Consider the following 24,395-nt stretch of genomic DNA (forward strand, 5'->3'; position numbering starts at 1 on the left):
GGGAATAATGTAGAGAACCAACAAGCTGATGGCCGCACGGACGTGGCCAGGGGCCCCTCCCTCATGTGTCAGAAGAGGAGCCTCTGGGTCCCTTTCTCTGGCACCTTCTGGAATAACCAAGGCGAATCGCAGATTCACGCCCATCTCAGATCCGGTGGAGAGGCTCGGTCTGGGACTGCCGGCTGTCCTGCCGATGGACAAGCGGCCGCGTGGGCAGTGAGCACACAGTACAGTACAAGGAAATGACCTAGCTTCGATGACCTGAACTGTTGATTCCTTCCCACTGGGGCTCTTCGAAGTTCAGCTTCTTGAAAGTTAACCATGTCATCTGACCCCTGACAAGGCCCCACCTGACAGCTGGAGAATCAAGCAGAATGACAGCAGATCAGTTAGTGACCAGTTTACGGACACGGTCTCTAGAGGCAGGCTTCCTGAGTTCAAATCCACTTACCAGCTGTTGACCCCGGGCTAGTTATTTAACCCGTCTCTGTTCTATCATCTGCAAAATGGAGATAATAATTGTACCTACCTCACCGAGTAATCACGTAGACTGAGTTATTTTTTGTAGATGCATGGGGCAGGCATAATACATAGCAGGAACTGTGTAGGTGATTGATAAATGACAGAATAAACGCATCTACCATGGGCTTGGTATTGTGGTCGGGATTAGAATCCAAGGATAGAAAACTATATCTCCTATTACCTTTCTCCTTTAACGCATAAAGTTTATTAGTGAGAAGAGATGAGATTAGAAGCTGAGAAAACAGTGGTCCCAAATCTGTTGTGAGACAGAACACTTTTGCAAGATGCAATTCACAACCCCTCCTGAAAAGTCATTACAGACCCTGATAAGCCTCTGAACAGTTTTCTAACTGACTTTCATGGTACTTCAAGAGCCTTTCTGGGAATGTGGGGTTATGACTCAGCTGACTGTCAGTTTGGGGACTTGCCTACATGTTTAATTCATTTGGTGATCTTTAACCAGACATTTTCATACTGTATCTGCTCTTTTTTTTTTTTTTCCTACAGAATGTTTTTACCAGCAGGAGGCATCACTGAGTTTGGTTTACTCAGCAACCTCTCTTTAAGCAGCTTGTTTGAAATAGAACCTCCAGGTGAGGTCGAAATCACTTTCCATCTCTTTCCTCCTATCTCCCGTCTCCCCTCTTCCCTCTCCTTCCTTTGGAACGGAGAAACCCAGAGAAAACTTGAGACAGCCTGTGGTTCTCATCTTAGCTTGCACCAGAATCACCTGGAGGGTTTGTTAAAACCCTGATTGCCGGGAGCCACTCCTGGAGTTTCTGATTCTGTGAATGTCAGTGAGGTCTGAGAATCTGCATTGCTACTAAGTTACCCGGTGGAGCAGACGGTGGCCATCCAGGAATCACCCATGAGATAAACAATCTCAATGGAAAGTTTTTTCAGCATGACCTTCAACCCAGGCACAACTTTTCTTTCCATCTCCAAACCCTAAAGCTCTCCCCACCCCTCCGGGAGAAGGAGTGGACTCAGACTGATAATCCCAACCCATGAAGTTGAAAGACAATCCCATTGGAGGGGAGGATGCTGAGTATATAATGTTAAAGGGATGTTGGGGAGGATAAAGAGGACTTTTCCTGGAGTATTTCAGTGGGAAATTCCCTGGGAGAATCAGATTCTCACCCTGAGACCCACTTCTGAATCTCCACCAACTGGTGCTTTTGTGCGGGTTGGATTGGATCCATTTAAACTGGAGAAAAGGATTGGTTGAGTGTTCTTCATGACTCTCAGGAAAAGGTCGAGGCGCTTGACGTTTTTGAGCTGCAGCACTTTTCTCCAGGGGAAGGAGTGAGGAGACTGAGAGATCTATGCGTGGCCCCAAGTTCCCACTAGTGTTCCCCAACACCCAGCCCCCCTGCCCCACCTCCCCACAGCCCTGCTCCATAGACGCAGGGGGAGGGAAAGGAGTGCAGTCTGCCTGTGATAAGCATCCCTTCTCCCCATTGCTTAATTCCTGTAGGTGGAATACATCCAAAACTATCCTCCCAAAGTTTCTCGTGGTTACAGGTTATTCGGGAAACAAATTTAATTTTACAAATACACACACCTCGTTCTCCAACACAATACCTGCAACATCTATTAACACGTTGGAGTTGTTTTTATCAGGGTTCCCAACCTCAGCTGGTGGTCATAAACCTCACATGGGGACCTTTTACAAACCACAAGGCCAGGACCCAGCCTTGGACCCACATCATCAGGATCTGGAGGTTGTGGTCTCAGAACTGCTGAGGTCTCCAGGTGATTCGAGTGGGCCTCTACGGGCGGAAAACAGCCCTGTTTCAATCAAAGAGCCAGCTACATCTCTGTGAGGGCTGAGCTCCTTTGATTAGGGCAGCGAGTTTAGGGGCAGTTTAGCGTACTGGTTTAGGGGCAGGGAAGCTGCATGAGGGTGCTGCGTGCAGAGGGAGAGACAAGACTGGGGAGCGTGAGAGCTTTCGAGAAAAGGAGCCGCCATCACAGATCAGGAAACTTCCCTGAGAAACATCCAGTGTCCAAAGTCACCAGTGGCCTCAATCATGATCTCTTGAGTAGAGTAACGACAGAAAACCTCAGCTGTCCCACGTTGGCTGCATTTCCAGCCCAGCTCTGACTCTGCAGTGGGTGAGGGAGAGAATGAAGGTAAGTGCTTGAAACTCACCTCCAGTATCTTCCTTTTTTATAGGGCGGAACTTATGCTATTCAAGGGGCCACCCTAAGTATGGCTTTGTTGTAATTAGGAGACTGTCGTTGGGGGCTCAAAGTCATCAGCACTTGGAGGATGCCCTCCAGAGAAGACTGTGGGTATTTCACATAAGGATTTTGGTTTTTAACTTTACTAAGAGAGTGGTTGTTTGAATTTCTCATGGAGGGGAACAGAATGCATTGATGGTAATGTTGATCACTTGTGCCTTTTACATGGTGACTAGAACAGAAATTTGAAGTATTTGGTTAAAATCTCTGCTTATTTGTGGACTTAAGAAAATGAAACTCAATGACCCACATAGTGAATAAACCTTATGGCTGTAGTAGTAAAAGAAGTGATTTCTTTTCTAAAGACTTTGTCCTATTTAGCTGCTTTTAAATTAGTGGACTCAAAGAGTGCCCTGAAAAATTTCTAGAAAATGGGCTCTTTAGCATGTAATGCTAAAGCATTTTTCTTAACCTGTAAAAGTTCTTCATTCAGAGAGTTGGCTTTGTATTTACAACTAATTAGATTGGGCAGACTTTTCCACTGGTCTCTGGTATTCAGAAATTGTGTGTTTTCCTCCAGTGCCTAAATATGAGTGTGTTTTTCTTTCCCACAAAGAACAGATGGATCATCAAGGCCAGAATTATTTTCAAAGTAACATCCCTGTGCTTAGTCATGACTCGCTTATAAGCCACTTGGTCCCTTTATCTTAATGAGGTGCTCTCAGAACCTTCTTTAAATTCCTGTTCTTTCTTCACTCCTGTTTTCAAAACCCTGTAAATGATATCCCGGGTTGTCTTCTATCAAATCCATTTTCTTATTCTAGACACTCAAAACTCATCTTCTGGAAGCACAAGTTTCATTTCTCATGATTTCTTTCACCACAGTGGTCTTCTCGCTGTTTAAATGGCAAGACCATCGGCTGCTCATCCTCACCAGAGAACTTCATTCATGTCATTTTCCATACTGGAGTAGCCCCTCTACCAGTGATGTACTGCTGGCCATGGCAGCCAGCAACCCCATGAGGATAGTTATGACCACCAGAACAGCCCCTTATTGACCCACTTGTTTCAGGAAGTTGCTGGCCATAGAAAATATCACCCCCTCTAACTGTGAACAGTCTTTCCACCTTTGAGGGGCCCTATACTGCTTGCTTACCCTGTTACGGCCAACCAAGGACTGTGTAATATCACAGAAGACAAATTAGACAACTCGACTTCCAAGAAGGACCACTTGTGGTGGTGGTGCAGAATATCATGATAGTCAAGGGAAAGGAGTGTTTCAAAGAGGGAGCGATGGACTGTGTTAAATGCTGCTGGCAGGTCAAGTCAGATAAGGATAGAGAACCGGTCGTTGGGTTTAGCAAAGTCAAGATAATTGGTGAGAAAAACGGTCTCACATTTGACTATAGATATGTTTAAAGGAACAGGAGCAAAGGCATTTGAGACAAATGGTGGGAGAACAGTTCTTGAGTAGGCGGGAGGGCTGGATTCCTGGCCTAAGTGGCGGACTGTCCTTCATGACGGACAACCCAGTAACTTCGCAGTAACAGCCGAGGAGCTGGGAAGAAGTGCAGGTCCAGGAACTCCGTCAATGTGTTAGTTAGGGTTGTGCAAGTTCTTGTTTGATTCTTCTGTGTCCTCAGTCACTGTCAGTCAGTAGCTGGGACTGTTGAGTGGGAGGACTCATGGGAGGCTTAAAGAGAGAAAATATGAGGGAAAAATCACCTGGCAAGGAGAGGAGATTAGGGAAACAGGAAACAGGATGAGCTGTGGTAGCATCCAGGACAAATTGATGTGATTGCTCATGAATTTAAGGGGATCTGAGTCGTTATGGCTATGTGTTTCCCTTAGTTGTGTGGGTGCTAGTGAAGCCATTTATCATCTTAATTTACATCTAAATGCTTAGGGCACAATAGCCCCTCTAATGTAGGATGTATATTTGGGGGAGAAATGTTGTAGAAATAGGACAAAATGGGGTGCCTGGGTGGCTCAGTTGGTTAGGTGTCTGACTCTTGATTTCAGCTCAGGTCATGATCTCACGGTTCATGGGATGGAACCCTGCATTGGGCTCTGCACTGTTCGCATGGAGCCTGCTTAGGATTCTCTCTCTCCCTCTTCGCCCTGCCCCCATTCATGTTCTCTCTTTCACTCTTTAAATAAATAAATAAACTTAAAAAAAGAGAGAAGAAATGGGACCAAGTTTGGGCAGTAGCTTGAAATCAAAAAAGACAAGAAAGCACCGAAGGACTGGGATTCAATCTCCCTGAGTTTCTCCATAAAAATTAATATTTGCAATAGATATTCCTGGTAATTATCTCACATTAACACTTTTTAGCAGGCAAAGATTGTTCATTCCCTAAAGAAAATAGAGTCCTTTGAGGCTGCCTTAATAAGCACCATGGGATTTACATTCATCATGAACTTTCCAAAAGTAGAACATGGAGACAGGAAATTTCAAGATCAAGTACACAATACATTCATATCCTTGGGGATTGTACTAGGTGACATAATAAAGTATGACTTACCTATTAAATTTTTATGCCAAGATTCTCTTTAGCACAGATACCCATCCTTCTTCCTGGGTCCTTCTCTGCATAAGTGGATGCATGCAGGTGTACATACACACACGCGCACACACACACACACACACACACACACGGAGAATAAAGCTGGAGAGCCAAGAGGTGAGGGGCAGGTTTTTACTCTACCTGTAGGGAAGGCCTAGAATGTTGGGAAGATGCTTTGTAATTTGTTCTCTGGATTCCATAGATACATCTCTGGGGAACAGGTTGGTTCTAAGTGATCAGAGTATAAAGCCCTCACATCTAGAAGCCTCCTGAGCACCCTGAATCCTGTCCAGTGATCAGGGAAGAAAGAGGATCTGGAACTCCTCATTTCCCCAAAACTGCTTCAAGGAGTGGGTGACACAGCTCCAACCTTCTCCCATCTCTGTGTGTGTTCCTGTACGTGAAAGCCCCACTTGAGAAAGTGCAGGAAATAGTACTTCTGTTTGTCTAAGTCATCATTTATCCATTGGTTAATAGTTTAGAGAAGAGCAGAGCAGCCAACTGGCAGGAATTGATAAAACCTAATAGGTTTGGGAAGGATAAAAGGCCACTTTTGTGCAGATGCATTTTTCCTCACTATTTTGGGAGACTCCGAGCAGTATCCATTTGCTACCCATGATGATAGGTGTCTGACGTCTCTTCATTCCCCTCTGGCCATTTGTAGGAGGGGCTGGTGGCACCAGCTGTTCGTGGCTCAAGGTATCAACTGAAAAGGACATAAGACCATCTAATCCTCTTGTCTCACATCACAAATGATGGTGAACTCAGAGGTGTTATGTCATTTGTCTTTGAACTATATTTCATTTCCTCCTCTGCTGAGAACCATGTGTTCCTACTCTATCCTAGGAATATCTCCAGCCAGAGAAGTGAGGAACATTAGGGTCCTTTTCTTTGCTGCCCAGGAGGGAGATGTTAATAAGTAGCAGGAAGAAATCCCATAGCTATTAGATAAAGATTCCATAATTATTTCTTCTAGCAGCACTGAAGCTGGTGCAGGGGATAGAATAGCTTCTTTTTTGATTTGATGGTCCTCATCCTAGGGAAACCCTTTGTCAGATCCTAGATAATGTGAGTACCGTCATCACTTACTACACGTGGGGGGAAAGTTCTAGCTGGGGAAAATATGATAAAAAGTCCTTACTACAGGAACAATTTCTCTATTTCACATGTGTTTGTACTTGGCAACGTCTTCAGGGAATATTTTTGTTTTTTATGCTTTTTGCATTTATTTTAAGGCACTTTTTAAAAAAAATAGTATAACAAATGAAAATGCATTTTGAAAAATTTTACAGAACTCAAAAGAAAATCAAGAGAGTCCTGTCAGAGCTTGGAATGTGATAAGGCACAGAATTTCTAACACCTTCCTCTAAACTGAAATAATTTATTTTTATCTGTATCTTCAACATTCTTATACATGAGATTCAAGTCACTACTTATTAGGCTCAAAGGGTTTTCATATCGATGTTAACCCTACTTTTTCTATGTAGAAGGAGAGAATTGATGATCTGCTAACAGGAAATTACTAGAATGCCGTTCTAGGTAGCACATACCTGAGCTTATAAGCCATCAGAGTCCACCAAAGTGGTGTGAGAATTAGAACCGAAGGGTTTCACTTCTACGACAAGTCAGGGAATGATTACTTCTCTGTAGACACGAGGGAGGGTGGGACAAGTTGTAGGAATATTAAAGACAAAGCCCTCCAATGATGGTTTTATAGTATCATAATTGATGCTATTTATTTTTTTCCCAAATAAAAATTCCAAACATATATTAAAATTATGTAGAAATTCAAATACGTTAATTGAATCTCCTGTAAAGTAAAATCTTATATAATATACACTGTGATAAATGTATTCTTTTAATCTATGATGACAGCATGCCTGAAATGCAGAATAAATTTTGGAGAGATTGAATTTTTTTGAGAGCTGGATTTAGAAGCTAATACCAGATAATTGGGAGCATTGGAGAGAGACAGTGAAGATGGATGGCCATCTCAGAGTCTAAGTCTGCTCTGAAAGCCAAAGAATCAGGCAAATGGTGTCAGGGTACTATTAGTAAGAGGAAAAAAGCTGTAATTTTGACTTATGTATAAATTTAGGAATTTGTGTAGAAAAGATTCCACATTAAACTAAGTAGCTAAGGCCCCAAGCAGTCCCAACTCAGGATACAAGGGCAGACCAGAACTAGCAATTAAAGCAGCAGGCTACCATAGAGGCTTTTAATGGTTGGGTTGAGATTAATCATGTTTAAAGGTTTAATGACATTAATTTTAACATTATTACCTAAACTTTGGATGTTAAAGATATGCACTGAAATTAGATGAAAGCCTTAGAATCATTTTTACTGGTGAGCTGACTCAATATTGCTTGAGGGACTCATGAGCTATCATTAAATAGAAAAACCTCTGACCTCTCCTCCCTGGTATACAACACAGAAGGTTGTCACTATAAGAAGTTAATTGTAAATCAGCGCCTGTAATAGATTGTATTTGCCATTTGATATTTTATTCAGGGCGCTTATCTGAAATCAGTGTATTTGTGTTACCTCAGTGGCAATGCTACAAAAATTAGACTTTTCTGCAGTTTCAGGTTTTGAAGGGTGACTGTCTTCCTTCCTTCTTGTCCCCTGAAAATGAACTGCATGAACATTATATATAATCTATACACCATCCTAAATGTGCCTTCCTAATTGTTGACCATCTGTTGAACACTTTTCACATGGCAAATGAACTGGAAACCTTAATTCTTTTATGTAGATTTGCCACATCATTCTCAATATATACTGAAGATATAGAAATATTTTTCTCATTTATGGTGAATTACAGGAGCTAAAATTAGATAGTATCCATCCCCCAAATTAAATGTAATATCAACATTTATTTTTTTATTTTTATTTTTTATTTATTTATTTTTTTGCCAACAGAGTTTTATAAAATTCTTTAGGTGTGAGATACATAATGAGGGTTAGTAGGTTGGGTATAAGTAAAACCAACTCTTTTTTTGCTTTTTCTTTTTTTTGTTAAATATGAAATTTATTGTCAAATTGGTTTCCATGTAACACCCAGTGCTCATCCCAACAGGTGCCCTCCTCAATGCCCATCACCCACTTTCCCCTCCCTCCCACCCCCCATCAACCCTCAGTTTATTCTCAGTTTTAAGAGTCTCTTGTGGTAAAACCAACTTTTGAAATTAAAATTTTAAACTGTATTTTTACTTAACTATGGTTAAATATCTGCTACTATATTTATTTTTAAAAATCATTAAATATATAGGTTTTTTTTCAGAATTATCTCCTTCAATTTAGAACCAGAAAATCATACCTATTCCCCTGCCTGATGTCCAATCATATTTTAGATTTCAAAGGTGATGTGATACACTATAATTTTTAAAATCCTCATTTATATGATTTTATTCACATAATAAAGACAAACTGAATAATGTTAATTGATATTCATAGGCTCTGAAATCAGAGAAACCCTTTATGGAACTCAATATTGATCACATGATTTTTTAAATTTTAACATATATTTTTTTAATTTACATCCAAGTTAGCATATAGTGCAACAATGATTTCAGGAGTAGATTCCTTAATGCCCTTTAGCCCATCTCCTTTTATCCCATCTCCCCTCCCACACCCCCTCCAGTAACCCTCTGTTTGTTCTCCATATTTGAGTCTCTCATGTTTTGTCCCCCTCCCTTTTTTTATATTATTTTTGTTTCCCTTCCCTTATGTTCATCTGTTTTGTATCTTAAAGTCCTCATATGAGTTAAGTCATATATTTGTCTTTCTCTGACTAATTTCACTTAGCATAATACTCTCTAGTTCCACCACATAGTTGCAAATGGCAAGATTTCATTCTTTTTGATTGCTGAGTAATACTCCATTGTATATCTATACCACATCTTCTTTATCCATTCATCCAAAGCCTACCAAAGTAGGCTCTTTCCCTACTTTGGTCATTGTTGGTAGTGCTTCTATAAACATTGGGGTGAATGTTGATCACACAATTTTTGCATGGATTTTGTAGCTGGTGCTGGGGGTACCCTGTCTGTAACATGTTTTTATTCTATTTCAGAGCACACAAGCCTGGCCTCACAGGCCAGCATGTGAATTTCTTTGCCTGATCACTTTCCCTGGCCCCAAGAGGCACTTTCTAGCTCATTGGGCAGGGAGAGGGAGCCTAATGCTTGGTCCATCCACCCTAAGACCGTCAACCAATAGCTGATTCTACTTAGTCGATCAGCTCAGCTTCAAGGAAACTTCACTTTCCTTGACCTCCAGATAGCTTAACACTGAGAAGCATATGCTACACTGGCTCCAAGATTTTTCCATTAGGTTCAAACTCCAATTACTACAATTTTAGCTGGCTTGATCACCTACCCTTCATAGGCAGGCTTTACTTGGTTCTCCCCCTTTCTTCCACCTCTACTTGTAGAGGATTATCTTCTAAAAACCACTTCTGGAGGAAGTGGCTTCTGGAGGAACTCAAACTAAGATACATGTATTTTAAGTAGAATCAATATTTAGATTTATTTAATTCATAATGGGAAAAGATGTTCACAGATGATAAATTTTGAACATGGATAGAAACTTGACATGGTGATTTTTATGTTTATGAATATAAAAGCTATATGTAGGATTCTGGGGATTCTAGCACTAAAATATTTGGTTGTCAGAATATATTGCATTACTATTTAAAAAATTCTCACTTATACCATTTCATATAATAACTAAAAAATGTTAAACTGATGTTCACAGATTTTTAAATCTGTATTGAGCACAAAATTTGGGGAATGTGCTTATGACTCTCATTTTTTTTTATTTTTAGAAACTGATTTTATAAAGAGACATAGCCCAGATTATTTTTGTCAAATAAGCATCCCCAAAACTTTATTTTTCGAGGAATAGGTAAATTACATAATACATTTTTTAATGTTTATTTATTTATTTTGAGAAAGAGCACACATGTGTGCATGAGAGTGGGGGAGGGGCAGAGAGAGGGAGAGAAAGAATCTTAAGCAGGCTCCATGCCCAGCACAGAGCATAACATGGGGCTCAAGACGGGGTTCAGTCTCATGAACTGTGAAATCATGACCCGAGCTGAAATCAAGAGACACCTAACCAACCAAGTTGGACACTTAACTAACTGAGACACCCAGGTTTCCCTAAATCATACGTTTAAAAAACTAATTATAGACATTCCTACAATAACTACTTGTGTGGTTACATGGATTGTATTGTCAAGCAAAAAGATAAGCCCTTGTTTCAATCTTCTCTAACAAGCTAAGATAGAATTTTTTTCCCTTGGAAGCTAGAAAAAAAATTATAATCATCTTATGAATATTCATATATAAATTTATGTAGGGCAAAAACAAGTTGTAATAAACTTAAAGGATTGATATTATGCAAAGCATCTTTCCTGATTGCAATAGAATAAAACTAGAAATGAATAATAATAGGAAAAACAAAATCATAAATAAGTGTAAATTAGAGACCACACTCTAACAACAAATTGGCTCAAAGAAGAAAACACAACGGAAGTTAAAATATACCTTGAAACTACTGAAAACGAAAACAGAGTATATCAAAATTTATGGGCTACATAGAGAGTGGTAAAAAAGAAAAAAATATCTCTAATATAACCTAATATTATCTCTTGAGGAACTAGAGAAGAAAGAGCAAACTAAAGCCAAAGCCAGAAGAAAGAATAAAAAGGATAAAGGAAGAAAAAAGAATAAAAAGATAAAGGAAGCAGAAAATAGGGGAAAAAATAGAGAAAATGAATGAAATTAGAAGTTAGTTCTTTGAAAGGATCAACAAAATTGATAAAACTTTGGATAGGTTAATGAGAAAAATTGAAAGTATTAAAATCATAAATGAGTGTGGGGAGGGGTGCCTGGGTGGCTCAGTCAGTTAAGCATCCGACTTCAGCTCAGGTCATGATCTTGTGGTCTGCAAGTTTGAGCCCCGCATTGGGCTCTGTGCTGACAGCTCAGAGCCTGGAGCCTTCTTCAGATTCTGTGTCTCCCTCTCTCTCTGTCCCTCCCCTGCTCATGCTCTGTTTCTCTGTCTCTCTGTCTCTCTCAAAAATAAACATAAAAATAAAAGAAATGAATAAGGGGAAATTACTGATTTTATAGAAATAAAAAGGAATATAAGAGAGGATCATGAAAATTGTACAATCTGATGAAATAGAAAAATTCCTAAAAACATACAACCCATGAAGATTTGAAGAAATAGGAAATCTGAGTAAATCCATAACTAGTAAGGAGATTGAATCAGTATTTAAAAACCTCCCAATGAAAGTCCAGACCAGATAATTTCATTGGTAGATTTTACCACTGTTTAAGCAAACAAAAAATAACCATCTTTCATAAGCCCTTCCAAATATTGAAGAGGAGGGAGCACTTCTAACTTATTCCATGAGGCCACTATTACCCTGTTACAAAAGTCAAAGACAGTAAAAAAAAAGAAAAAAAAAAAAAAAGAAACCTGTATCTCTATATAAATAGGAAAAATTATCAATAATCGTAATCTGGATCCAGGAACATCATACAGTATGTTTGGGGGTGAGGGGGTATTCCTGGTAAGCAGCCTTATTCCCAATACAAAAATCAATCAATGCAATACACCATATTTGTAGAACAAAGGGAAAAAAAAACCAACACCTGATTATCTAAGTGATGGAGAAAACTCATTAGACAAGGTTCAATATCCTTTAATGATGAGAAAAAGAGAAAACAACTCCACAGTCTAGGAATAGGAAGGAAACCATGACAGAAGCCATGATGAAGCCTCTTCTACTATTGGGTCCATTCTCCATCAGTGGAGTTGGATTTCATGTGAAGATTGCAAACCAAAGCAACCTCCATCTATGAAGTCCGTGAGACGTGTGCAGAGAATCCTGTACCAGCACTTCCAACTCAGGGAAACTGTGAGATAGAGTTGTTTTAAGCTGCTACACTTGTGGTAATTTGTTAGGGCAGCAATAAAAAAACTCACATGCTTTGGAATCTAACAGAAGTCATTTGAGTGCAGCTCTGGGCCTGGGCTGATAGTCTACAGTTCTTTAGTGCGACGGTCCTTTTAATTGTCTGCTTGCAAGATACCTTTACAATTGTAAATATTCTTGAGGACCCAAAGAGATTTTACTTATACGGGTATTTGTTGGCATTTGTCATAATAGGAATTAAAACAATTTGAAAGCATTTAAGTCACTTAAAAGATAATTTCATCATATGATAATTTATATTTAAAACAGACCGAGAGTGAAAAGATGACATTGTTTTACTTATTTTTTTCTTTTTTGTAAAATTCTTCAATGTTTGTCAAGGACAGCTAGATTTTTGTATTTGCTTCTATAGCCAATCTTAAAGTAGAAAATGTCATGTAGCCTTTGAAAAACTGCATTCCACCCTCGTGAGTGAATGAGAGTAGAAAAAGAATAATATCTTAAATTATTATAAAAATTATTTTGACCTCATGGAGAATTTCACAGGGTCTCGGGGTCCCTGGACTAACAATTAGGGAACTGCTGACTTAGTTTATTTAAACTTCAGTCGCCTTGGCTGTAAAATGATTAGATTAAATATATATATGCCACGTAAAGCATTTGGCACATTGTCAGAAACAGAATAAGCGCTCAATAATTAATTCCTTCTCAGGTTTGCCCTGACAAATTCATGGAAACTACCTCTCAACAATCAAAATCCCTGCTGCCTATGGGCCTTCATGGGGTCTGAAGAGAAGCCTGAGTTTATAAACCTATAGTCCTTTTGGAGGCTTAAATATTGTAATTTGTGATATCTCCCTCAGGTTTTTTCTTTACTTGTGAGATATTCAAAGTCTGTGAGCATAAAGAGTGTGATGCTAGGAGGCGCCCTGCCTCTTTCTAGAAATTTCCTCCAAGGTCAACTAGATAAAATCTTTGTTCTCCTCCAGAGACAGAAGTTTCAGGGAATTTTCCCCCCTTCTCTTTAGGGAGAACTAGAGACATATGATGTCTCATGGTCCTTCTGGGAATTTGAGTTCTTTGCCGATTTAAATAAAACCTTTATTCCTAGAGGTTTAATTAGAACTTCATATTCTATTGCAAAGCCATCAGCAATTGTAATGAAGGTCTCGTGAGTCTGAGATTTCTCCTCTGCAGCCTTCTACAGCATCTTATGTAACTTACCTCTGAAGGGTCTTCTTTTGGTGAAAGTAGATTCCTGGGGAATATCCAGTGCTTATATCTGCATACGTGGAGAGATTTATTGGCACTGTGGGATGGTTTTTAGGACGGTAGTTGAAGTAGGACAAGGTGGAAGCCTGGCTATGTGGAAAGGAATGATATTCCTCAGTGAAATATCCTGAGTCCCTCCTAACTCAAAGTTACCTGGCAGACAGGTGCACTAGATGACCAGTTTCCACCCCCACCCAGCTCCAGGAACTTCTGCCCGCTGAGTTGTGACAGGGGCCGTGTAGTCCCTCAGTAGCTTCCTCTTCACTTCCCAGTGTGGTTGAATGGTGGGCTCCACATTAGGCTAACTCTATTGTTTAAGAAGAGATCTGGAAGTAGGAGAGGCTTCACGTGCAGGGATCTCCCCTGGATAAGGCTTTGATGGAGCCAAAAGAATAAAAGGACCTTCTACTAACTGATACCGGAGAAGATGTTGACAGAGTAGCTTTGTTGCTGGAAAGCAAAATTCTACTAAAGTTGCAGAAAGTCTTCTCACCAAAACAGTGTAAGACGTAAGCTTGCCGCATAGTTATTTCTTATTGTAATATTCTCAAGCTATAACTCAATGTTAATAATTATTAGGCTCAGAAATTACTATGCTGGATACAAGTATTTATCCTACCACAAAATGGGATAGAATAAGTGTCAATACCTTCAGCTAAAGTTGGAGAAGTAGCGTAAAGTTCCCTAACTCAGTTGCAGGATTGCCCAGGCAGAGGGAGAATTGCTCATACCGACCACCAGGACCTTCCTTTTCTGAGCTGCTGTTAACTTATTCTCTATTGGGAAGGGGAGATTGCATTTAGGCTATCTTGAAATCTTCTCTATTTCACTGCTGCATTACTTAAAAGATTTACTATGTCTTCACTATTTTTAAAAGTATCTTCATACTTGAGGCCTCCTGTAGGCTGATGTTTTTTCAAAGGCTCAAAATACTGTCACATGTGTCTTTGTGTTTCTTTCTTAGGTTATTTTATTTTCTGTAAATCTTTCAATAAAGCTATTTGCCTGAAACTTGGTTCTAAGCATCACTTCAAAGCAGGTGCAAGACATTAACTCACTTTGGCATTGCCATAGTTTCTGCAGATACACTATTGTCTACACCTTCAAAGCTTATTCAGATGTACCCTATAGAAACACTGCATTAAAATTACATGGATCGTTCATGGCATTTTTTGTAAGAGCAGTTTTCAAATGATTAAATTCTAATTTTGAACTTTCTAGTAAAGCGGAATTCATGTATTGCTCAGTAGATAGAAGATACTTATATAGAGATAGACAAATTAGTAAAGCATGGATTCATAAAACTAGAAGAATTTTGAGAGTTTGGATACTGTAATTTTTGGTATCTTTTTGAGGTCTATGATCTTTGAGATATTTACAAATCTATGTAGAACAGTGTAATGTCAATATGTGACCTGATGTGTGTGCATGTATATGAATTCTTTCTTCCATTTAACAAATATTTGAATGTCCGTTTCAAGAATTATACCAGCTATTATAAAAGGCATTCCCCAGAGATATATAATAGTAATTATATATAGAATAATGTCCAGAATATTTTTGTTACTAATTCTATAAGCATAAAAGAAAGTCAAGAAATAGGAATTGAAACTCTATCCATCATCTCTCAAGAGATTTATCTCCTATTATCTGGAAGTATGTTTTATAGAAAATACACTGTGGTCATGTATGGTAAAAGTCTTATCACAGTTACACAACATCAAAGATGTGTGGTGTTGATTACATTAAATATTTTTTTCTTTTTCTTTTTTTTTTCTCATTTTTAAGTACATATTTTATTCATTTATTTATTTTTAATATGAAATTTATTGTCAAACTGGTTTCCAGACAACACCCAGTGCTCATCCCAACAGGTACCCTCAATACCCATCACCCACCCTCCCCTCCCTCCCACCCCCCATCAGCCCTCAGTTTATTCTCAGTTTTTAAGAGTATCTTATGTTTTGGCTCCCTCCCTCTCTAACTTTTTTTTCCTTCCCCTCCCCCATGGTCTTCTGTTAAGTTTCTCAGGATCCACGTAAGAGTGAAAACATATGGTTTCTGTCTTTCTCTGTATGACTTATTTCACTTAGCATCACACTCTCCAGTTCCATCCACGTTGCTACAAAAGGCCATATTTCATTCTTTCTCATTGCCACGTAGTATTCCATTGTGTATATAAACCACAATTTCTTTATCCATTCATCAGTTGATGGACATTTAGGCTCTTTCCATAATTTGGCTATTGTTGAGAGTGCTGCTATAAACATTGGGGTACAAGTGCCCCTATGCATCAGTACTCCTGTATCCCGTGGGGAAATTCCTAGCAGTGCTATTGCTGTGTCATAGGGTAGATCTATTTTTAAATTTTTGAGGAAACTCCACACTGTTTTTCAGAGTGGCTGCACCAGTTTACATTCCCACCAACAGTGCAAGAGGGTTCCTGTTTCCCCACATCCTCTCCAGCATCTATAGTTTCCTGATTTGTTCATTTTAGCCACGCTGACTGGTGGGAGATGATATCTCAGTGTGGTTTTGATTTGTATTTCCCTGATGAGGAGTGACGTTGAGCATCTTTTCATGTGCCTATTGGCCATCTGGATGTCTTCTTTAGAGAAGTGTCTATTCATGTTGTTTATTTCTGCTCTGATCTTTATTATTTCTCTTCTTCTGCTGGGTTTAGGCTGCCTTTGCTGTTCTGCTTCTATTTCCTTTAGGTGTGCTGTTAGATTTTGTATTTGGGATTTTTCTTGTTTCTTGAGATAGGCCTGGATTGCGATGTATTTTCCTCTCAGGACTGCCTTCACTGCATCCCAAAGTGTTTGGATTGCTGTATTTTCATTTTCATTTGTTTCTATATATTTTTTAATTTCTTCTCTAATTGCCTTGTTGACCCATTCATTCTTTACTAGGGTGTTCTTTAACCTCCATGCTTTTGGAGGTTTTCCAGACTTTTTCCTGTGGTTGATTTCAAGCTTCATAGCATTGTGGTCTGAAAGTGTGCATGGTATGATCTCAATTATTTTATACTTATGAAGGGCTGTTTTGTGACCCAGTATGTGATCTATCTTGGACAATGTTCCATGTGGACTTGGGAAGAAAGCATATTCTGTTGCTTTGGGATGCAGAGTTCTAAACATGTCTGTCAAGTCCATCTGATCCAATGTATCATTCAGGGCCCTTGTTTCTTTATGGACATCTAGACCATCTAGATGGTCTATCCATTGTTGTAAATGGAGTATTAAAATCCCCTGCAATTACCACATTCTTATCAATAAGGTTCCTTATGTTTGTGATTAATTGTTTTATATATTTGGGGGCTCCTGTATTCAGCACATAGACATTTATAATTATTAGCTCTTCCTGATGGACAGACCCTGTAATTATTATATAATACCCTTCTTCATCTCTTGTTACAGCCTCTACTTTAAAGTCTAGCTTGTCTGATGTAAGTATGGCTACTCCAGCTTTCTTTTGACTTCCAGTAGCATGATAGGTAGTTTTCCATCCCCTCACTTTCAATCTGAAGGTGTCCTCAGGTCTAAAATGAGTCTCTTGTAGACAGCACATAGATGGGTCTTGTTTTTTTTTTATCCATTCTGATACCCTATGTCTTTTGGTTGGTGCATTTAGTCCATTTACATTCAGTGTTATTATTGAAAGATATGTGTTTAGAGTCATTGTGATGTCTGTAGGTTTCATGCTTGTAGTGATGTCTCTGGTACTTTGTTTCACAGGATCCCCCTTAGGATCTCTTGTAGGGCTGGTTTAGTGGTGATGAATTCCTTCAGTTTTTGTTTGTTTGGGAAGACCTTTATCTCTCCTTCTATTCTGAATGACAGCCTTGCTGGATAAAGGATTCTCGGCTGCATATTTTTTCTGTTTATCACATTGAAGATTTCCTGCCATTCCTTTCCAGCCTGCCAAGTTTCAGTGGATAGGTCTGCCATTAGTCTTATGGGTCTCTCTTTATATGTTAGAGCATGTTTATCCCTAGCTGCTTTCAGAATTTTCTCTTTATCCTTGTATTTTTCCAGTTTCACTATGATATGTCATGCAGAAGATCGATTCAAGTTATGTCTCAAGGGAGTTCTCTGTGCCTCTTGGATTTCAATGCCTTTTTCCTTCCCCAGATCAGGGAAGTTCTCAGCTATGATTTCTTCAAGTACACCTTCAGCCCCTTTCTCTCTCTCTTCTTCCTCTGGAATCCCTATTCTATGGATATTATGGCGTTTCCTTGCATCACTTAGTTCTCTAAGTCTCCCCTCATACTCCTGGATTTTTTTCATCTCTCTTTTTCTCAGCTTCCTCTTTTTCCATAATTTTATCTTCTAATTCACCTATTCTCTCCTCTGCCTCTTCAATCCGAGCTGTGGTCGCCTCCATTTTATGTTGTACCTCATTTATAGCATTTTTTAGCTCCTCCTGACTGTTTCTTAGTCCCTTGATCTCTGTAGCAGTAGATTGTCTGCTGTCCTCTATACTTTTTTCAAGCCCAGTGATTAATTTTATGACTATTATTTTAAACTCATGTTCCATTACATTGCTTAAATCATTTTTGGTCAATTTGTTGTTGTTACTTCCTGGGGTTTCTTTTGAGGAGAATTCTTCCGTTTCGTCATTTTGGATAGTCCCTGGAGTGGCATGGAACTGCAGGGCTTTTCCCTTGTGCTGTGTGGAGTAACTCGTGTTGGTGGTCAGGGCCGCAGTCAGACCCAATGTCTGCCCCAAGCCCACCACTGGGGTCACAGTCAGACTGGTGTGTACCTTATCTTCCCCTCTCCCAGGGGCAGGAATCACTGTGGAGTGGTGTGGCCCCATCTGGGCTACTTGCACCCTGCCAGGCTTGTGGTGCTGCTTCTATGGGATCTGGCATATTAGCTGGGGTGGATCTGCAAGGTGCAAGGGGGCAGGAGGGGCAGACTCAGCTCTCTTTGCCTTCAGTGGTCTGGCCTTGGGAGGGACTCTGTGGCACCGGGAGGGAGGCAGACCCGTCAGAGGGATGGATCCACAGAAGCACAGTGTTGGGTGTTTGCGCGGTGCAAGCAAGTTCAGTGACGGGAACTGGTTCCCTTTGGGATTTCGGCTGGGGGATGGGTGAGGAAGATGGTGCTTCCCAGTGCCTTTGTTCCCCACCGAGCTGAGCTCTGTCTTCCAGGGCTCAACATCTCTCTCTCCCGGTGTCCTCTCATCCTCCTGCTGTCCGAGCAGAGCTGTTGACTTATAACATTGCAGATGTTAAGTCCCACTGGATGTCAGAACACCCTCCGTCTGGCCCCTCCACTTTTGCAAGCCAGACTTGGGGGCTCTGCCTTGCCGGGTGGGCTGGCTGCCCCTCCACCACCCTGGCTCCCTCCCGGCAGTCCGTGTAGCACGCACCGCCTCTCCGCCCTTCCTACCCTCTTCTGTGGGCCTCTTGTCTACACTTGACTCTGGAGAGTCCATTCTGCTAGTCTTCTGGCAGTTTTCTGAGTTATTTAGGCAGATATGGGTGGAATCTAAGCGATCAGCAGGATGAGGTGAGCCCAGCATCCTCCTACACTGCCATCTTCCAAACGACCCTCACATTAAATATTTTTTAACTTGAATGACTGTAAAGGTAAAGACATTTCTGTGTAATGGATGGTATTGGCCTCAAATAATAACTCATTCCATGTTGTCATTCATCTAGGAATCAGGAGTACCTGTTGGGCCACAAACTGGAATTAAGAAAAACCAATAGATGGAAACAAAGAAATGTGTGTCTTTTGGTGTTAAAATGTAAAAAGATGTCTAGGATGGAAATGCTGAATAGTTGGTGTTAGGATAACTACTTCCACATGGAATTATTTCAGCAGTAAGAGACAGGTGTCCGTTGTAATCAGCTCCCTGAAATTGGAGGATAGACAGCCCTCAGCTGTAATCAACTAAGAAAGACAGATTTAACCCAATACACCAGAGGTTACATACATTGTCATCAGATTATACTTAACCTTCATAAAATCTCACTTTCCAGTAACTAGTCTTACTCCGTCTTGGTATTTAATATGAAGGTGACCTAAGAATGAACCAGAGGAAGTACATTTTACACCAGGTTGGACTAAATTGTATAAAAACTTGAGAGTCAGCATAATAGAAGCTGAAAAGCTGAAGTGGGGGCCCTTTCATAGGAAAGGTGAGTTTGAGATTAGTCATGATTATTCAGTTAGAGATTCTTTCCCCCCCAAGTGATTTCTTCTGGTGATAATATGTCTGGATTTCTTCTGCTTGTTTGCTTTTTAGACAGAAAGATGATGACAGAGATAGATTTGACTGAGAACTTTCGTGTCTATGAATCTATTATGGGAAAATCACAAAAGGTACAAAAAAATTTATGTATAAAATGGAGTCAGCATGGGCCATAATTTCTATTGCATGCAATATAGTTAGAAGGTAATATATTAAATCAGTTAAAAGATAAAATAGTATGCAGCTGGCAATGTATGCTGCAGAAAAGTATTTTGTCATGGGGAACTTACATGAACTGATTCTAAAAGAAATAACACTGTTTAATTTTTAATTATATATGAAATTCTATGTACAGGAAGTAATGAAACACTATATGCAAATTATTAACAATGATCACTTTTGGCCATGTTTCCCAGTATTATCTCTTTAGTCTTTCATTAAATTTCATGTTTTCCTAAGACACTTTGAAAAACTTGAGGTCAAAATTTCATATGAGGTGTGTCTTCATTCACAGATTGCATCGGGCTGTTGAAACTAATCTGTGAATCTGAAATTCCCAAGAATCTATGATTGTCTAAATATAAAGAAAAACAAAAAACGTTAAATAAGACTAGAAGTATCCTTTTGCCCAAAATAAACCGCTGTATCATATCAAGATCATTTTCTTTAATCTTAATGTTAATTTAGTAAAATAGATTTGGCTCTCCAAAGGAAGTCTGTAAAGATGTATTAGGATTAAACAAGTAAGTTTAAGAATTTATCATCCCCTTAACAGTTTGCGTGTCAAATTATATGCTCTACTAATTAAACGAGGATATTAGAAATTTGGCAATAATCATAAAAATATTGTTAAAGATCCAATAAAATCAGATTTTTTTGGAAAATAAGATTCTTCACTAAAAGGAACTGGATCTTTTTAGTGAAATAACTTATTTCAAGCTGAAGTGGGAAATAAACAACTTGAGGCTAGAACAATTTAGGAAGCCAGAAGTAAGAAAGTGCTTTAAATTGTGGAGTAATAATTTTATGCTGGAGATAACGTGAAGACTCCACCTTAACCAAGATCCACGTTGTACCACCAGTATTGGGACAAATTAACATTTCCTGTATATTAACGGAAGCCATTAAGAAGGACACTTTTTATATCCTATTAGAAATTTATATTTTGAACTAAAAAGGGGCAATAAATGGAAAACCCAAGTTGAGAGACATAAACAACTGGTGTGTATGCTTCAAAAATATCAATTTCAAGGGAAGGACTGAGTGATTATTTCATATTAGAGGAGATGCAATGTGCAAGATTGCATCTTGGACCAGAGGGGCAGAAAATGCTGTATCTAGAATAGAGAATCATGCTAATGTTACATCTCCTGATTTTGGTTACTTATCCTGAATATGAATATCCTTGTCTTAGAAAAAAATGAAGGGACAAATTGGCATTATGCCTACATTTTACTCTTACGTGGCCAAGGGGGAAAAATGTGTACATAGGAAAAAAAAAAAAAAGAATTGATGAAGCAAACTTTAAAACAATTCGGTAAACTATATATAATCATATTGTTTTAATTTTTGGATACTTATCTGAATAAAAATTTTAAACTAAAACATTGGACAAGAAAAAGTCAAGTAGGGACAGGCATAAAAGCTTCCTCTGAGTTCATAACTTTCCTTTCCTCTGAGTAAATAACTTCAATTTTCATTCATATCCAGCTCTGACCTTTCTATCACACTTGAGTCCTTGATAAACGTTCATCAAGGAATGGGGGGGGGGGGCAACCAATCGTGGACCAGAAATCATCCTGGTGGGATTCCAGCTCAGTAAAGACACTGAAGTGCTCCTCTCCTGTGTCTTCTCCCTGTTATATATCTTCAACCTGCTGGCAAATGGCGTGATCTTGGGACTCATTTGGCTAGACCTCAGACTGCATTCCCCCATGTATTTCTTCCTTTCTCATCTGGCTATCATTGACATATGCTATGCTTCCAGCAGTTCGCCCAGTATGCTGGAAAAGCTAGTGAAGCACAAAAAAACTATCTCCTTTGTCTCGTGCGCTACGCAGATAGTTTTGTTTGTGACTTGTGCTGGTGAAGAGTGCCCGATTTTGGTAGTGATGGCCTATGACGGGTTCGCGGCAATCTGCCATCCGCCCCAGTACACTGTCATCATGAACTGGACAGTGTGCATGCTCCTGGTCATCGCTATCTGGGCATGTGGATTTTCCCTAGCCCTAGTACATGTAATTCTCTCTCTAAGGTTGACTTTCTCTGGGCCCCAGGAGGTGAACCACTTCTTCTGGGAAATCCTCTCTGTCCTCAAAGTGGCCTGTGGTGATACTTGGATCAATGAAGTTTTTTGTCTTTGCTGGTGCTGTGTTTATCTTAGTTGGGCCCCTCTCCCCGGTGTTGATCTGCTACGTGCACATCCTCTGGGCCATCCTGAAGATCCAGACAAAGGAGGGGCGCAGAAAAGCCTTTTCCACCTGTTCCTCCCACTTCTGTGTGGTTGGATTCTACTTTGGCATAGCCATGATGGTTGACTTGGTCCCAGACAATAGTCAACGTGAGGAGCAGCAGAAAATCCTTACCCTGTTTCACCACTCTTCAACCCATTGCTGAACCCTCTCATCTACAGTCTAAGGAATGCTCAGATGAAGGCTGCTTTTAACAGAGCATTGCAGAAAAAGAGGGCAATATGAAGAATGGTAGAATTTTTGAGAAGGGAATTTGTCTTCTCAAGAGATATGATTGCTGGTGTATTAAAACTCAAGAAATTTCCCCAAGAAGATTCATGATTTGATGGTGAGAATTATCAAAAGAGTTAAATTAGCCAGGTAGCAGAATAGAAATCCCTGAGTTTCCTCCATTCCTCCGAGGAGACAATAATATATAGATCAAATAGCCATTATGAGAAACCAGTAGAGAGGCTGCAGCACCTGGAGAAGCACAAAGTCAAGAAGAGTTACAGAAAAGTGATCAGGCAAAGTTATGATATTTTTCCTGTCCTAGTCACTCCCCATCCCTGGCCCCGTGTGGCATGATCAGAGGATTCCTTCCTAACTCCACTTTCTCTTTGGATGAAAGGAGAGGAGTGGACCATGGGTATTACATTCTGGCTTTCAGAGATGGCCGAGGAATGTTTTCCATCTGGTGTGATTTAGAGCCCTGCTGGGAATGGCAGTCTGGGGGCCATCTTGGGGTCCCTGAGAAACAAACAAATGCTAACTTACAGAGCTGTAGGGAGATTGTAGCATCTCAGACAAACACCAGGGGGAGCAAGTGTTTACAGGCTCCAGAGAAGAAGCAGGCAAACCTCTTAACTGAGAAAATCCACGCACCAGTTCAGAGAAACTACGTCCCCATTAAAGCTTGAAAAGGTCCACAGAATCTCTAACATTGCAGATTCCCCGTCATGAAGCCAATAAAGACTGGGAGAAGTAGCTGTTTTTCCAAAAGCCCACACATTTCAACTCAAATTCACATGATATGCCAAGAAACTGAGAAAACATGAGCCAAAGGAACAAAGTTCATCTCCCGAAACTACCACTGATGAAATGCAGATTTGTGAATTACCAAAGAATTCAATATAATTATTTTAAAGATAGATGCTCAATAGTCTCAAAGAGAACACAAATAAACAACAAACCAAGGAAAATGATGCATGAGAAAAATGAAAATATCACCAAGAGATAAAAACTGTGGAAAAGAGCCAGACGGAAACTCTAGAGCTGAAGAATACGAGAACTGAAGTGAAAAATTCACCAAGGGGTTCAGGAGCAGAAGTTAGAAGCTAGCTGGAGAGAAATGAAAAAAAAAAAAAAATGAAACACACAACAGACCCCAAATGGAATGTTGCAAAAGCAGTGCTAAAAGGGTGGCTTGCAGCATAAATTCCTACATTAAAATACAATAAAGGTCGCAAATCAGCAACCCCCACTTTATGCCTCCAAGGACCAGAAAGAGAAGAAAAACCAAATCCCAAATCAGCAGAAGGAAGAAACTAATGAAGATTAGGGCACAGGCAAAGGAACTAGAGAATAGAAAACCCCTCAATAAAAGGAGGAAAAAATACCAATGAAACCCAGAATCGGTTTTCTGAAAAATTCAACAATATTGGCAAGTACTTGGCAAGCTGGTAGCAAGAAGATATGTAGAAGAGTCAAAGTCGTGGAAGCAGAAACACAACAGTGGTTATAAGGGATTAGGGGAGGGAGGAATGGAGAGTTACTATTTAATGGGGACAGAGTTTCCCTCTGGGATGAGAGAGTTCTGGAGATAGAAGGTGGTGATGGTGATGGCATACAGTGTGAATAAGGCCACTGAGCTGTATGTTTTAAAATCAATAAAATTTTATATTTTTCACAATATATTAAATGCTTCGGTTGATAACTGTACAAAAAGCAGTCTTGATCGACTATACCACCATAATGAGATTTGATTGGTCTGCCTTCACAGGAACATAATTTTAATAAAGATAATGAGGATAGTGAATTAAATGATGAAGAAACTGTAAATTCTGTTTGAAATCATATCCAAGTAAATGATGAAAAGTTGTGGAAATCTTTAACTCAACTAGAATTACATAAACAATTTTAAGACACATTTCAGGTTATGATAGGATAAAGTCAATGAAGTCCGTTAGAAAATGCTTCAATGGTCCTGGAAGCTAAGGTTTTGAGCACTGATTTAGT

At 39.6% G+C, this 24,395-nt stretch overlaps 1 protein-coding gene across 1 annotated transcript; it reads left to right on the forward strand.

Moving 5' to 3' along the window:
* The first annotated feature begins 63 nt into the window (after positions 1 to 63).
* LOC102971628 (olfactory receptor 2A2-like) lies at positions 64 to 22,403 on the forward strand. Its single transcript, XM_042977223.1, is given in 9 exon segments — positions 64 to 227; positions 1,030 to 1,115; positions 2,146 to 2,344; positions 3,903 to 4,087; positions 19,762 to 19,838; positions 21,465 to 21,722; positions 21,768 to 22,058; positions 22,060 to 22,300; positions 22,303 to 22,403. Coding segments are annotated over 9 exon segments (1,602 nt in total).
* The last annotated feature ends 1,992 nt before the right edge of the window (positions 22,404 to 24,395 follow it).

Source organism: Panthera tigris, chromosome A2, assembly GCF_018350195.1.
Source record: "Panthera tigris isolate Pti1 chromosome A2, P.tigris_Pti1_mat1.1, whole genome shotgun sequence".
Classification (NCBI taxonomy): Eukaryota; Metazoa; Chordata; class Mammalia; order Carnivora; family Felidae; genus Panthera; species Panthera tigris.